This window comes from Poecilia reticulata, chromosome 6 (assembly GCF_904066995.2).
Source record: "Poecilia reticulata chromosome 6, P_reticulata-male-v2, whole genome shotgun sequence".
Lineage (NCBI taxonomy): Eukaryota > Metazoa > Chordata > Actinopteri > Cyprinodontiformes > Poeciliidae > Poecilia > Poecilia reticulata.
Window position 1 is genome coordinate 10,699,104 of NC_088835.1, and position 17,437 is coordinate 10,716,540.

At 41.2% G+C, this 17,437-nt stretch overlaps 1 protein-coding gene across 3 annotated transcripts in view; it reads left to right on the forward strand.

The window, feature by feature from the left end:
- Nucleotides 1–17,437, forward strand: part of LOC103465836 (A disintegrin and metalloproteinase with thrombospondin motifs 20) — a 103,894-nt gene that overhangs the window by 3,258 nt on the left and 83,199 nt on the right. For 2 of the 3 annotated variants that reach the window (XM_008411017.3, XM_081607866.1), the window contains exons 3-4: nucleotides 3,682–3,841; nucleotides 15,907–16,160. In XM_008411017.3, the coding sequence (XP_008409239.1) occupies nucleotides 3,682–3,841; nucleotides 15,907–16,160 (414 nt within the window). Of the gene's footprint in view, nucleotides 1–3,681; nucleotides 3,842–15,906; nucleotides 16,161–17,437 lie in introns of those variants that run through there. The other variant, XM_017305348.2, reaches the window with a different exon arrangement.

Genomic DNA, 17,437 nt, shown 5'->3' on the forward strand with positions numbered 1-17,437 from the left:
CTTAGGGGAAATGTTTGGGTTGAGCACGAATGTTGTTACTTAAATGAATGAAACTCAATGCAAAGTCCTCACTTTGTGTGTGTGTGTGTGTGTGTGTGTTGCCACTGCAACAGTGAGACCGTTTTGTGTTACTATTTGGCTTGTTTGTAAGATTCCTTTCACCCATTGTAACATCAGCATAACTCGACATGAATGACATAATCTGAAATCCTAAACAACCTCATGAAACGATCGCTGACAAATGATGTCATTTGCCTTTTGATCACACTCGGTTGATAATTCCTAGTAAACAGTTTTGAACCCTATATATATATATATATATATATATATATATATATATATATATATACTTGCTGCAAACTTAATAAACCAGCTGACATAGACGCTGAAATGCGTCTCTCAAGTCGTCTTGAAGGGTTATGACTTTTTTTTTTTTCTCTACAGATTTACCAATTTGAAAAAGTTTGTTATGAGCCTGTAATACAGTTCAGGAGAGTGGTGGGTTTATAAATCCAGTATTAATCACGCAGGAATCCTCCTTGCCGGACTGATTTAGTTTGCTGACTCCTGTGGGAGAGAATCTGATAAGTGCTGAAGGGGATGACTTCATGGGTCACATGAGGTTACTGGACCAGGAGCAAGGGGGTTGACCTCAGTCGCACCAGCGGGATCCTGTGTGGGGGGTGGGTACAGAGTGACCGTAGACTTAGAGTCTCACTATTCCCGTTGCGGCATCTATTTCAGTGATGCAAATTCTTATTTTTGGACTGTTGTTGCAAGTACAGTCTAGAGGGGGACAGGTGGCTCTGAAACTAAGTCAAAAGTAAAACAAATGGATTTTTTTCCATCTAAGCGACACCGCAAGGTGCCGCGCAATTATCGGGTTAATGAGCATTTTGTTGCCTCTTTGCGCAACCGTGACGTATTACTCGCTTATCCAAACAAGTTTGCTTCCTTTTTGTCAACATATCGCTCACCGAGGATGACGGGACAATAGACGCGGCACCAAAGGCTGCTGGGTCATAAATGTGTCTTCATCTGTTCACTGGGGCTTGCTGGTCTGGGCCGCATTGTGTTGAGATGAGGTCATTAAAGAATAATTAAGCCATAAAACAAAGGGGTCATTCTAGGAAAGCGCAGGTTTCCCATTTTTGTCCGGAGTTACTCAAAGCCATCCCCAGGGGGCGATTGATGAGGGGACAGAGGGGGTGTGGGGGGGTGAGCGGAGTTCAGGGAGCTCTTTGCTCTTTTCAAAGTGAGCTCGCCGTGATGGACAGAAAAGAGGAGAAAGCTCTACAGCGGAGACAACCGCCACTGAAGGTTTTGCGGGGAACTTAAGGATTGCTCACACCGTGGGAAATGTTTGTTCCCTGCGGAGCTGGCGCTCTCGGTTTTCTCCCATAATAGAAGTGTGTGATGGGTCATTCTGCCCTGAGAAATGGTTCTACCTTCTAAACGATGTAAAGATCAGGATCCCGACTCTTCCACGGGCCCTTTCACCTCAGAGGTCGCCACTGTTTTTTTGGATGAGTCGGCACAGAGAAGGGAGATGGAAAAAAAAAAAGAAGAAAAAAGCCATGTCATTTTAGTTCAGACAGAAGCCAGTCGGTTGTGAGGTCCAGTTCAGCCCTCCTTTCTAGCCAAACGTCTGGGAGATTTACTGAGCCAACACTGGGAAACTAAAGCTTTGCCTCTTTCTGGTGATGCAACAGGTCATTTGTGTGCTTAGATTGCTGCTAGTAGAGAGTTGTAGGATTAAATCGGATAGCATTGCAAAAAAACAGGCACCAGCTGCCTTATATTTAATTATATGTGCAAAAACGTGGTCTCACTTAAATGTTCTGTAATTAAAAATAATCTCACTAAACCTTGAATTGCAGCAATTTTCATGTAATTCTTATTCCTACAAAGCTTTAGTAACAAATCATTGAGAGTTATACTTGGTTTCTTACACCTTAACATCAGATTAAGTTGTTTTAAAATAATAACAACAGGAGAACAAAGGTGTAAAAATGTTTATTTTCATTTTGACAAGTTGAGTAGTTTGTGCACAGATTACCAGTTGACAACACATCACCTCAGGCCTTCAGCTAAAGAAAAACTAAAGTTTTTTTAGTCAAAGAAAAGTTTTTGTTCGTTTTAGAGAGATACCCCTAAATGCATTTCACTGCCGTTAGTGCAGTGCCGATTTGCCAACTCCAATTAATTTATCACTTTTTTTTTTTTGAAGAACTGTTTTAAACGTTTAAAAGATCATTTTTTTAATTGATCTCACGTAATGTTAAAAATTTTCGAGACTGATTTTCGAGCATTCGTTACCTGTAAGCCGTCATCAAAATTCCAAAAAAATAAAGGCTTTCATTCTATGTGTACTGATTCTGTAAGATATAATACATTTAAACTTCCGAAATGAAAAACAAAACTTTTCAACATTTTAGATGTTATTGTGGAATGTGCAGAGGAGATCCTCATGAATGCAATCAGAGCGTTGGCTGAATGCAGAGAGCAGACTTGACCTCAAGGTTGTTATATTACTTGAAGTGCTGCCGTTATGGTATGATTAGATTGCAGTTCTGGCCTGTGGCCAGTGTGTCCAGTCCTACTTTATATTCTCTGATGATCAAATCCTTTAGGTCACTAAGCAATTTCATTTTACTTCTTGGCTCCTCTATAGAGAAGCCAGAACTGTGATGTGTTGCCATCATCATTTTACCCAGAGCTAAAGTTCATGCCGTGCATGCTGAAGAGAGTTGGGTAACTGCATATGGGAAGGAAAGTGAGCTCACTGTGCACAACAGAATATATTAATAGACTATGTTAACAGTGATTTTTAACCAACAGTTAGCTGGTTAACTTCATCCACATTCAGTTCTGGGAACTGAAAAATAACGGGGTAAGGCGCAGCAAGGTGTCAAAGTTTGACGCTCTAAGGTCTCATAACACTGCACCGGAAGGGTGCCGAGAACAAATTGTGAACAAATCCTTCCACTCTTGGTGAACAAACACAGTTTGTACTTGTTTTCCGTATCCGATCCGTACGTTTCCCGCTGTCAAATGCCCATCACCTGTGGGGACGGCTTTGGTGTAACACTCCCGTAAAGATAACATTCCAGGGTCCAATATCCGGCTTAAGTGTGCGCATGAAATTACCATGCAAACACCACTGTGCCTCATGGCTCAAAGCGCTAAGAGGCTTTGAGAGAAGCTGAGCTGCCAAATCAATATTAGCATTCCTCTGTCAGCAGCTCTCTCCTTTTATGATGATGTCACTCCTCCCACTGTCAGCGTGTGAGGAGGGAAACACATTTCCAAAGTTGCGAACACATGACAGGTCAGCTTCTGCGCAGACTGTTCACACAGTTGCGGTGAATCGCTCGCTTACTGATGAATGCGCAAAAAGGTGCAGGATGTGTGAAAATGTTCCGTTGTTGTCGTGGGTAAAAGTTCAAGAGTGACCGAAAGCGAGCTTTGACAAGAGATTTCTGATTCGGTATGTTCTTTCCATACGTTCCCGTCAAAAGCAGACAAACTCTTTAAAGAGTTTCGCCCGAGGTAACAACAGCGTTACTTCAGTGTCAATGAAAGTCAGTTGTAAGCTGAACCCCACACGGTATATGCTCTCACATGCAATCACACGCTTTGTGCCAAGGCCGTGAATGACGTCTCTTTTCTCTCCGTCAGGTCGGAACGTTTGCGACGCAGCACGCCGAGTACTTCTTGGAGCCACTTTTGAACGTGTCTGGCGCGGAATACGACGAAGAGCACAACAAACCACACCTCGTCTATCGACACGAGAGGAGACGAAACGCCTCGCATCCCGATGAACCCTGTGCTGCCTCGGGTAACAGACAGCCTAACTCGTTTGCCTGTGACCACAGTCTGTCTGAGTTTCACCCTCAAACACTTACCTCCTCATTACCTGTGCACACGTCTCTGAATCATGGCCTTTAATGCTGCCTTAAAATTTAAATTCTGTCAGTCACAGTTTTTGTGTGTGTGTGTGTGTGTGTGTGTGTGTGTGTGTGTGTGTGTGTGTGTGTGTGTGTGTGTGTGTGTGTGTGTGTGTGTGTGTGCGCGTGTGTGTGCGTGTACGTGTGTATGTGTGTGTGCTCTACAATACCTGAAAGATTTCAGCCTTGGTTAAGGGGTTTTAATGAAAGCCTCTCTCAACTTAATTAAGCAAAACTGGCTCCAAGGGCTGTTTGCTGTTTGTTGCTTTTCTTCTGCTGAAGCAATCTTTGCCAAGTCCTCTGGCAGGAGCTCAGACAAGGTTAGAAGTAATTACGATTTAGTTTGGAGTTGCATTTAAAAGAACTCAGGGGAAATGTTTTCCGCCCGAGAGCCTGCTTGTGTTTCCTTTAGAACTTTTACGGCGAGGGATCTGGGTGGCAGAAAAAGCAATGTGACTGAGTGAAGTTCACCTTGATGGAAGACTCTCGCTGAACTCCTCAAAGGCAGCTCTCAAGGTGGCCTTTTGTTGCATAATGCAATAAATCTTTTATGGGTAGAGCTCTTGAGTTGCTTGTTGTGTGGCGTCGGCCTTTGTGGTCTGATGGTGGCCTTTGTCTGCGGACTGACCAGGCCAATGACGCCTTGTGATGCTTTGGCCTTTCACTCTTTAGGCCTGTGTGTGTGTGTGGCAGGCAGAGACTAGGGCCAGAGATGTTCACTGCACCCCCACCCTGGGACATGTTTGAATATACTCACCCTTTAGAAAAACATCAGATGCCTCATCATACATTCATTTCGTATTACAAATTCTGCTTCCTGGGTCTTTCCCCCTTTGGTCCAGTTGTGACCATCTCAATACTTTTACTTTACACAACTTCAGCCTCTACACAAACGCATGCAAATTCGGACATTCAGACTTATAAGTCTGCACAACCACTAAGAAGCTTGTTGTAAATGAGAGATTCTGAATTTCAACAGGGACCTCCAGGAACAATAGAGAACTTCAAAATCATATTTAACCTGGTCATGTGTGATCGATATCAAAGTAAATACAGAATCCAGTTTTCAGCTGGTGGCTTCTTTTAAGAAGGGGCAAAAAATGTGAGCTGGTGTGAAAACAATGTTTGGTTTGTAAACCTAACATCTGGTTGTGTCACCCCTTTGGCAGTAAAAACTGCTATCAGATTCTGGTGACGGACGGCTTCACTGCGGTGGAACTTTGGCCCAATTTTGGACTAGCTTTTTATTTATTTTTTGAGCCATTCAGAAGTGTTCTTCCTCCTCCTGCAGTGTGGTTGTTTAAGATCACAATGGGCAGAAAACCCCAAAACAATCTACATCCAAAGTTTTTTTTTGTAAGTCTTGGTCCTCATCAAGATTTTTTATTTTTTTTTTTGGGAAACCTGAGTTTCTGTTTTTTGGCTAGCAGTGGTTCATACCTTGAAATTCTCCCACAGATGATATTTTCCCCCCAATCCCTTCCTTACTATTAAACACTTAGCTTCACTGGACAGTCGACTTGTCCAGGGTGTACTGCACCACTTACCCAACGACTGCTTGTGAAAAGATGGGGAAGGATAAACTGTCCTGGGAAAAGTGAGGCCTGGAGTGCTTTTTATGTTGTTTTGGGTTCTTTTGTGACCTGGATTGGGTCTTTGAGCAATTTTATTATTATTATTATTATTATTATTATTATTATTATTATTATTATTATTATTATTATTATTATTATTATTATTATTATTATTATTATTTTAAACCATTCCAGAGGAATATATGTCAGTTACTTTGTTTCGCATCTGTTCTTGAATGTGTTTCAAATGAGACATCATTTGTTGCATTTTGAGATATTTTAGCCTAATTCATGTGGTCAAATGTTTTTTCAATTTCCAGGCCTGACTTCAAAGTGTGGCTAGAATAAGTTGAACTTGTTCTTTTTAGGTCTATTTGTCACCTGTGCTGGAAATATTGTTTTCTGTTTCCCACACCCTTTGCTTTCTTTTTCTTTACCATTTTTCTTCTTCGTGTCTTTATAATTTTTATTCATTTTTTTTTTATTAATTTTTTTTCTTTGCGGTCTGACCCAGACCGCAAAGACGTAAAAGTCGATCATTCAACAATATCCCTTTCAATATTAAGTCCTGAATCACAGTCTTTCACTTTTAATCACAACTTTCTGTATCTGCAAAACTCACAAATAATTAATGCACAACAAATAACACTTTCTGGTGCATGTAAGAGATGGGAGGTAGGAAAAAAAATGTAAATTTCCCAGGACACCTGTGGGGCTTCATCAAAGGAAAGCGAGGTAAACATGGTGGAGGAGGATTAAAAGAACCGGTGATCTCAATTTAGGATTGTGAGGTGACCCAGGCTGCAGCTCCTCAGCTTTATCAGATAGGAGATGGAGTGATAAAAGGTGCTCTTTGAACGCCACATTGAGTCAAGACTAACAAGCCTGTCATGTCTTTTTATGGGAAGGAGAGCAGAGCACGCTGCTACTAGCAGGTCCGACGTAAACCGTGACTTGACGCGTGCCGTTCTGCTTGCAAAACACTTGTAGTTGCTGCTTTTTGAATTGACATATCGTCCTACAAGGTTTGAACTGCTTTCGCATTTTCATTGATAATCTTTGATTTCAAGTAGCTCAATGCCGTAGGTTGTTCTCTACAACCAATTAGACAATGTGTCTAATCATAGTTGGAAAGTTTCAAGAAACATATATCTTGCAAATTGGTTGTTTAGTATGGAAACCATAACTCCTTAAGCACCATGAATAGCATCTCTAAAGAAACCGGTAACATCACATAATTTCGAATGCTGCAAAATGGAGTTCACATTTCAATCTGCCTTTAGCGACTTAAAAATAGCAGTCTCTGTTTGTATTCTCTTGATTTAAGGGAATTCACTTTGACTCTTTAAGATTTCCAAAAAGGTTACCAGCTTTTCCAAATCCCAAACATTCCATGAAAAGAGTTTGAAAGCCCACACAGACAAGTCACAGAAACTTTTGTCGTTTTACTTTTAGCCTTCCTGTTATCTGCTGTTATCTCTTGCTCTATTGTGGCATTAAATAAAACAGACATGTTGCAGAAAATTGTTTCTCTTTAAACAGATGCCTATACCTCATGTGTGGTCACTTAAATGCCTCACTGGCAGTGAAATAAACCAGCTGTGTGTCTTCACACAGCTTCCTCACCAAAGGGTGTTATTGTCACTGTGGCTCTTGTTACAGTGTGTCTCTGATTGGACAGAGATCACGTAGTTTTATTCCTCACAGCATATGATTTCTTGGTGCAATTTCAAACATTTCAATAGTCCTAAAGATTGTTTTCTAGCTCCATGTCCAAAATGTAGTGGACAAACTAAAGAAAAATGTAATTTCTGGTAAAATGTACAGATGTTATTATAATTTTTAGTTCATTTCAGCTTAATTTCAGCCAAGATTATCCTTATTCGTAGAATAACAATTTACTTTCTAATGTATCCATGAAATTATTGACCCTGAGAGCATGTGATGTTGTTGAGAGGCTGGATTTTGGTATTATTTTTGAAGTTATAATAGCACCCTTTGTCAGGGTCAGTCATCTTTATGACTCCTTTCTTCTCTTCCTCTCTCTATGTGTCTGTGAAGAGGGCTCTTATTCGAAATCAAAACTGGGAACTGGAGTGCCCAGTGGTTTGGCAGGTTTGGGACGTTGAAGAGGTTTGAGGCATTCGAAGGCCTTTTTAGGTTCAAACACATGGAAATGCAGGCTGACCAAGTGTGCCCCACTTGTCATACGGCTTCTCCCCACTTGCAAAGAAATTGTTTTTCTTTTAAACATTTGCTCACGGGTGGTCATTAATAATCTTCGTTTGGCTTTCGTTTTCCAAGCAGTCCTTGAAGAAAACTCACAAAAAGACCCAAAACTGAAAAAAAGATGTCAATCACGTCCAACTGGAGTTGATGGGGCTGGAATTACAAAATCACCAGTGTTTGTGGGTATATTGCTATTACTTGTTTCTGGTGGTATCCAGTCGGGTGTTAGGGCTGATCCAAAAAATGCTTTTTTAAAAGCTGAATTCTGGGTGCATCTCTATTTTTCTACTCATTTTCCTTCTTATACAACATGTCAAACTACTGTCTTACCTCACCGTAGGTTACCATAACAACAAGAATTGGGACAGTTGTACCTCGAGGCAGTGAGAGTTTCCAAAACTTGTGTGGTTTTTGAACAAATACGGTTAAAAGTAACCCAAAGTAACATCTGCACATGTATTTAACTGAGGTTAAGTTTTGCTTTCAATGTGGTGATCTTTGACATGTAGAAATCCTTGACTTTGTCGTGCATGTGCCATCAGTGTCTCAGAGTTGTCAGAACAGAAGTGGACTCGTAAGGACTTTTAAAGTGTTACCTCGATGGAATGTGATGTTCTGTTATTTCAGCAGACAGAACATGGCCATATATCTGTCTGCAGCAGCTTTTCTTCCCTGTGTGTGTCTTCATGGACTGTTGATAAAAGCATCTCTGTCACATGACGAGCTGGTGAAAAAAATTAGAGATTTAAACTGACTTTGTTTTTTTTTTGGTTTAACGGGTTAATGCAGAGTTTTGTCAGAAAGAGCTCGGACAGCCCAATAAGTTCTCATTGACTGATATGCGTTGCAGTTGTATCAGTTTCCTTCCTCGCTCTCCCAGTCTGGGTGATTTCACTGCTGTGGAGAATACCACTGGTGTACGTAGCTGTTGAGAGGGTGACTAATGTTTAAAGTTACAAAGTGCTTTCTTGAGCCCGGTTCTGGATTCAAAAGCATCTAGGGTAGAAGCTCACCAGGCTCGAATCACAACACGGCTTTAATGACATACATTCTGCAGGGTATCTGTCTCTGAACCTGCATGCCAATCCGTGTGTTGTCCTTCGAAAAGAGATAACCCAAAAGGATGAGGGTGTCTGCAGATAGGGGTAAATTCTTCACCGGTTGCCTCTCTCTGTGTTTTCTAAAACCCATTTGGAGACGGACAAGAATTGAATAAAACCGAACGGTATATTTTTTTTCTAGTACCTTGACAGAAATTTGGTGGCTTAATTTGAGCTAAATTACGAGGCTTTTTATCCTCTTGAACTCACTTGAACATATATTGTGTCTAGGATTTTGAATTTTTTCATGGCAGCACCTCAGTTTTTTTTCTTTATTTTTTTACATTTTGAAAACTTTCAATGAATTAGAAGAAGCAGCCAAGAGCCCCGTCGTAAATCTCGAAAAGCTGCAGAAATCCACACTTTGGGTGGGAGAATCTGTTTTCAGGACAACTATCTGTTGCCTTCTGAGTAGCGAGAAGAAAATCACAGTTGAAAGTCGTGAAAAGTCCCTTTTACTTTTCCCTCAAGCCATTTAGGACCACAGCAAGAAGGTGCTCTGGTCAGACGCGACCAAATTGTAACCTTTTGGGTTAGCTGCACAATGCTGGATAACTGACATGACACAAAATCTTGAACACACCACCCCACTGGGGGGACATGTTGGTGACACATCATGATGTCGGGACAACAAAATAACCAGAAGACATGAGAACATGGAATAAGCTAACTATGAGGCAGTGTAGAAGAATAGTTGATGAAGGCTGTAAAAGACTTCAAGCACACAGCCAGAGATAAAATCTCACAGTTCCATCGAATTTTAAGGTGTTACAATAGCTCCTAAATCCAATTTAAAATTAAATTTCCAAACAATAGATCAACTTCTGTGTTTATAAAGTGACAAAGTCTGAAAATGACGTTAAGGTGCTTAACATTTGTCTGGGCCGCCGGTGGATGAAGCAAGCAAGCCACTTATTGCTGGAAGCTGTTGAACAGATAGAGGAATGGAAAGGAAACTCCTGTTTTTATGTGTGTGTTTTTCATCCCTGGCCTGCGCTGCATGTGTCTATCAGACTTACTCCAGAGTTTGGCAGTGGTGTCCTCCTACTTGCAAGATCCCACTGTCTTTGCCGCTTACTGCTTCTGAAACCGTAGTGGCTTTTGTCATCAAATACGTCGATATATATATAGTCCTGTGTTTGCTATTGCATTTATTTACATGTGCAAAATTATAAAATGAATGTGATCCACTAAGTCTTGAGCAGGCGTTCCGACTACTGTCTGTCTCTGAATCTACAGCCGGGCATGACGTGTAGCTGCTAATAATTGCACTCAATGTCACCTGATGTAATGACAGCAGAATCTCTGGACAGGGCCCCAACAGAGCCGTACGCTGTCAGTAACCTTAATAGCTTCCATGTGTCTGCCTGTCCGGAGGCCGTGGCCTTACTGAACCCTGCGCGTTGTGTTGTTTTAGCCGTTCCCGAGACAGGCTTCAGCTGGAGCTATTTTCTGACGGTGTCTACTGTCTGGGTTGTCGCAACCCATGTGGGCCGAGTGGAATGGTTGAAATAATTGGAGTGACGGTGGCTAACTAATTGGTGACCTGGGTGAAAGTTGGAGATAAGTGGCACTGGCAGGTGAGAAGCAGCTTTCTCTGAGGAAAGCCAGGTCTAAGAGTCGCTCGGAGAGCCATTAGCGTTGTGACCTGGGGCTGCGGTTGTTCATCAGAGATGAGCTAGACAGTAATGAAAACTGATGACCTGCTCTGTGCATGTCAAGGCCAAAGGTGCTTCTGCATTTTAAGTAGTTTTTTTAAGGGGTTGGGGGTTTAAGGTCATTCTAGGCTTAATGCTTTGGAAAACAGTTACTTCACCTGAGCTTAGCAACCTTTTCCATAAAGATGAAATGATTGATTGATTGGTTTGAGTCAAAAAAATTAAGGAGTTCAGCTTGGAGTCAGCAATAAATTTACCTTTAGGGACAACAAAGCATAAATTATTGTCAAGTTCGGCTGGTAATTGAAATTAGATCAGCCTAGTAAAAACCAGCTCTGCTTTGTGGAGAGAGTCTGGACCTCCGGCTGTTGAGAAAGATTGCTTTCTCAACAGCCGGTTGAAATTCTACTGGAGGAATCCACTTCAATGTTCAAAGTCCTGAAGGAGCACTGAAAGGAGATGAGAATCTGGCAGAATTGAGTAGGAAGGTAATTAGATCAAACTAATCTGAGTTGAACAGAATCACAAAGTCACCACAAAACCATCTTCACATATTGAGATTTGTGCAACACGTTTTTCAGAATGCCAGCATTCATTTGCAACGTCAGCTCAAGAAACTTTTATCTATCTATTGAACTGAACACTTTTAGTTCTGCCTGGTGTGCTGAAAGCCCACATCTCTCAGTGCGGATGAAAACGACACCACTTGACTTTTAAAAGCCGTCTTTGGCTGAAACAATTTGTTGTCTTTGCTTCTACCCGTCTAGCCACAGAATTGCACTTAATTGTGCCTCCGTCTGAAGGAGTTGGTAACATTTATCCCTTCTTGAGTTGCGCTGTCAGGTAATTTCAGTAAGCAGACTGTCTGACTTTGTGTGGAGGCAAGGCAACACCAATATGACTGAGGTACACGGCCTTTTTAATTATTACCCTGGGAATAAAGCTCAAACTCTCAGCAGGTCACTGTTAAAGAATGTTAATTAGCTCAACAATGAAATTTGAGTTTCCCTTTGTTCTCGCCTAAACTGGGATGTTTGGGATAGTCAAAGCATCTGCAGCTCAGTTGAAATCAATCTCTTTTTGTACTGTATGCACACAGCTCAAAGCGAAAACGCTTACACTGAGCGCTTCCTTGTTATAAACTAATTGAAATTCAACTCTGCATGCTAGTTCAGGATCGTCTGTTTGTTCTTATGTCGGACAGGTGAGGAAAAAAAACTTAGATTATCAAGTTGACATTTCAGCCTTACAACATACATCTCACACATCTATGCCTTTTTTTCTTATGGAGCTCTCTGTTATGCTTGGATTTGGTGATTGTTTATTATTTTTTTGTTTTAAAAAAATGCTTAAAGCCTTTAATAAACTCGTGCAAAAGAAAACAAGCTACAAAGCTGAGTTGTATGATAACTAACATAAACCTGAACTACTTTTTGCTTCTTTTGTTGGTTTTGACCATCAGCTTCCTGAATGATTCAGTTTCAGTTGTTCAGTCATTCCCAGAAAAAACTGATTTTTTTTTTTTTAAACAGTCTCACTGTGATCGTCTTGTGACATGCTGATGAAATAATTTACATAGCAACAGTAGCTTAAAACCGCTGCTCAGGTTGGTTGGTTTTTATATAAAGCATTGGACTCATGCAGGTTTGACATTTATCTCACGGACCTCTGTCACAAGTAACTCCTGGAGTTGAAGTTTACAATACTTTAATTATTCTTGGATGAAACACGTGTTGGATGCATTAAGCATGGATGTGTATTTGATGCGAATCGGGGCCCACGGGGTGAAATCATCTCTCTGGGCTCAGTGCACGAGGTCAGTCACCCCTCCCCCCCGGCTCCTCATGGCGTAAGTAGCAGATCACCACCCAGTGAAAGGGAGATTTCAGCTCAAGGCGATTTGGCTAATCTGCACTGATTCAAATGCTATTATACCTGGTACAATATGCTCATCTCTTTTTTTTCTTTCTGTACCGTTACTGTTTATATATAGGCTGGTTGTCCTCTTTGCCTTTGTAATCCCCTTGATGTCCGTATTGATGATTTTGTTAAAAGAGGTTTAGTGTCGTAGGTTTGACACTGGTGAATTTCTTCCAGGAAAACACAAAGCTCCGTTCTGAGCAGGCAGGGGCACAGACGGGCTTGACCGCAGCTCGGATGTTGAGACTGGCATGGGGCTGGGCCTCTCGGCGGCAAGAGCTGCGCATCGCTGTGCCAGAAAGTCACGCTCTGCCTCATGTACCCATTGAGGGCACTGCTTGAATAATCGTAGAGCGCTAAATGGATTGCCTCCCCACCATTTCCAGTCTTTCCAACAGATGGACACAATCTCTCTTTGTGTAAGACTATGGAAAAACTGAGTTTAGCGAGTACAATCGAAGTCTTCACCATCTCTGAGGACAAAGTTGAGGAGGCTGTTGAGGATGATGAACTCGAAGCTCTGTACGACTCTGAAGCATCGAGACGCTTCCTTGGCATCATTCACTTGCTTCATAAAATCAGTCCTGTGTGTATTTATGTTATTGTTTACTTAAAGAAATAAGAAATCTCCACCAGCTGCCACATCTAGAGATTGACATTTTTCACCCTCCTAGTTTGCGAAATATCTCCAGCTCAGTCACAGCTGTGATGAGGTCGGACTAGTCTAGGGGTGTCGAGCTGTATTCTGTCAGTACAACAACGTTAGCAGTTCTACCAGTCCTGCTCATCACCTGATTATTTGATTATTTGAATGTCGTGAAATGAAGCAGAGAGAGACCTAGAAGTTTCAGGACCCCGGCACTGGTCTTAAATGAGATTGAACCCCAAATGTGGATCTCCGGCTGTACAGGAAGCTAAACTTGTGTTGCCCAGTGATGACCTGTCCATGGTGTACCCTGCCTCTCGTCCAATGACCGCTGGAGTGACACCAGCCTCTCTCACGATCATGCAACGATAAGCCTGATAGATAATGGATGAATTGAACAATGCTTTGTCGGACTTTCGAAGCTTAGACCCTTCTTCAGAATGACCTGTCTGATATGTTCCTGGTTCTTCATGATGTTGTTTGATCAGTTCAGTAATGTTCTCCAGCGTCCCTCTGATGTATTCACTGGACAGATGGGTTTGCGCTATTTTTTCTGAGATTAAATTATCACTAAATTACTACTACTGTTTACTAATGAAGTGGCTTAAGGGTGTCAGATTAAAGGGGGGCTTAAACATATGAGTGACACTCTTCAGATTCTCGTTTGTAAAATAATGTTTTTGTGGCAAAATGTGAACAAGTTGAACGTGTACGGATACCTTTACGTGCAACCATCCATCCATCCATCCATCCATCCATCCATCCATCCATCCATCCATCCATCCATCCATCCATCCATCCATCCATCATCTTTACACCCTTGTCCCTTAGTGGGGTTGGGAGTGTTGCTGGTGCCTATCTCCAGCTAACGTTCCGGGCGAGAGGCGGGTTCACCCTGGACAGGTCGCCAGTCTGTCGCAGTACGTGCAACTAAATAAGGTGAAATTGTGCTTTCATCTCTGAATTATGTTGAAATCTGACAACCTTTCATTGTACTTTAGTTTGACAGACCCTCATGTTGCATTTCCTGTCGGGAAATTAGATTAGTCTCCCTGGAGCTTAGAGACAGCTGGATGTCTTGTAACATGATGTGGTGATTCACTGCAAAAGTAAATTGTTTTTTCTTTTTTATGGATCTGTTCTCTTGTTTTGCCTTAAAATGCAGTTTTGAGCTAATAACTTATATCTCCTGCAGTCCTTTGGCTTTTGGAGTGGGCTTATCTGTTTTGTTTTTTTTAGTACTGCTTCTGGCTCTTTAGAAGTATCTTACTAAGCTCTTTCGGTCTCATGAATGTGTAATTAAATCCGCTTGAAACTTTCCAAGTTTTCCTCTTCCTTCCTTCCAATGAAAAAAAAAAACCTGCCTACGCTTTTCGTCTACCCCTGCCTCCCTCTTTTAACTTCACCCTGTCACGGTGAAGGAATCTCTTGCTGGGAGCCAGCTCAACACGTGCAGTTCAGCTGAAAGAACTGCGCCTGCTGAATTTGCGCGGCATTCGGCTGTCATTCTGGTTGGGAGGCTGCTGCTGAAGGCATTCATCTCAGCGCTTGCAAATAAAATTGTTGCAGTCTGGGGCTAAATATATTTGATTTATTCCTTTCAGTGCAATGTTTTTTTCATTATTTTTTTTATTTATTTATTTTTTTTATGCCATCATTTCACAGAGACGACTGTCCAGGCTCATGGTAAGGTTAAGCAGGGACTGCAGTCTTCTGGTAAAACTGCTGCACACTCATATAACACAATCATTATATGAACTTTAATTCCACTTCTCAGTTTCAGCTTTGAGACGCTTAATGTTTTTTTTAGCATGTGCAGTCAGTCTTAGATCAATACCTGAGCTTTGATTCTGCCTGGGATGTTTTGGGTTTGGGCCATTATCATAGGGCTACACAGTGGCGCAGTTGGTAGAGCTGTTACCTTGCAGCAAGAAGGTTCTTGGTTCAATTCCCGGCCCCGGCCCTTCTGCATGGAGTTTGCATGTTCTGCCTGTGCATGTGTGGGTTTTCTCCAGGTACTCCGGTTTCCTCCCACAGTCCAAAAACATGACTGTCAGGTTAATTGGCCTCTCCAAATTGTCCCTAGGTGTGAGTGTGTGTGTGTGCCTCTTCCCCACCTCTCGCCCGGAACGTTAGCTGCAGATAGGCACCAGCACCTCCCAACCCCATTAAGGGACAAGGGTGTAAAGAAAATGGATGAGCCATTATCATATTTTAGGGTCTAACATCTGTTTTTGTTTGTTTGTTTTCTTTTTTGCAGATGCTCTCAGATTTTTCCCAAAAATCCTCTCCAACACAGTTTAATTGATGGTGGATTCTCTGATGGTGTTCTGGTCACCATGACACTTCCAGCTCTGTGCTTCACATCTGACATGAATTATTTCTACATTTCTTGTCTTGGTCTACATTCTTCTTGACAAACACTCGGCTTTTGCTTTCATTTCAATTATCAGGAGCACAACAAACTAAATGTCTGAGGTTTAAACAATCCAAACTCCTTCAACGTGCTGAACAATGATCCACTTCTTCGATACGACGTTGTTTGATATTGGCCGTTTTAAGTGTGAATTAATTTGAGGATAACCATTTTTTAAATTAATTAATAAAAATTTTTTTTTTTACATTCATTTTAATCACATTTTTACAGAAAATGTCTTGCTCAAATATTCTTGACATAAATGTCTTGTATGTTTAGATGCCATACAAGTAAATTTTGAAAAATATGTTTCACTTTGAAACCATCGGTCATATTGCACATTAGTTGATTTTTATGATCGTCTGGATTTCCAAAAATATTGCGATTCTTTTTTTTCTTTCTCGTTAAAACAGGAAACTCCAAGAGGTCGGCCTCATTTGAGAGCAGAGGGAACATGGCCGAGGAGCTGGATTCTCTGACAGCCACAATCGACCAGCATCACATTAATGAAAACGGCACCAGGCGCGACGGCACGACCACCCCGCGGCGACGCAAGCGCTTCCTCTCCTACCCTCGCTACGTTGAGCTGATGGTGACGGCGGACGCCAAAATGGCCCGTCACCATGGACGCAACCTGGAGCACTACATCTTAACAATCATGTCAGTAGTAAGTAAAATAATGCTTCTAAAACTATCTTTTTATTTTGTTTGGATATTTATTTATTTTATTTACATTTGCATAATTTAACATCTTGAAGTCCATTTTTTTACTATAACCAATCTCAGGAGCCATTGATTGTTGCAGTTTTACACTCTTGATCCTGGTTTTGAGAACCAGATTCTGTACACGGAACAAGAGCTTTACAGAATGTAATGTAAACACAAACTGCATCTCATTTCTTTTCTCTTTTTGCTGCAATCTATTAAGTGATTGCTGGTTGTTTATTGCTCACACATCTAAACATATTTTTGTAAATATAATAGCAGTTCTGCAATTGTGCTGAACTTAAATTTCTGTGTTGTGAATCTATTCAGTTGGTTCTTGATAAAAAAAAAAAAAACATTTTGAATTCCATATTCCCAGATTGGACACTAAACAGTGCAACAGCTGGTGGGTTAGCCCCCAAAACAACCTGGCAAATCTAACCACATGGCAAAGTGTGCCAAAAAAACGATAAAAGCACAGAGATATCCAGAGCAAAATAATAAAAAAAAACTCCGTAACTAAATACTATTTCTAAGGGGTAAAAAATATAAACAGATTTTTGTTTGTATTTACACTCAGTGTTTAAAGCTTCAGAGTTTTACAGTTATAAATCTTGGTTGCAAACCTTGTGGCGGCTTCGGCTCAATGCAACCAAAACCACAGCGGCCTGGTTAACTGGGCCTGCTCCGACTCGGCCGCCGGACCTTTTGTGAGTCCCGAAGTCGTCTAACAGCTAATCTACTCACAGAATTATTAAACGTCTCAGTCAAACGGTGTGAAACGGGATAGGTAGATGGACTGGACTGAATGTTCCCTCTGCCACCGCTCTCTGGTTTCATTAACAGTAGATTTAAAGAACTTATTAATCTACGCGAGAGCAATGATTGTCAATGTTGTGTTGTTGTTAAACAGAGTACGGTCAGCGATAAATGCCGATGTGCTAATTTTTTGTTGCACAGGTCTAAGTAGTGAGTCAGTCTGATGTGAAAACCTTAAAACAATATATATGAATTTGCTTTTCTTTGAGCAGAAATAGTTTTGTTATTTTAAACATAACTCTAAATACCTTTGACCAAAAATGCACAGAAAGCATCGTTCATAAATATAGAGGCAATAAAAAAAAAAGGCTAGTTTTAAGTTTTAGTGGGTTTTTTGCATTTTTATAGCAATATCTCAATGTAATTTCTAGAACTGTGTCACCTAGAAATAACAAACTATAGTTTTGTTTCTTTTTGTCC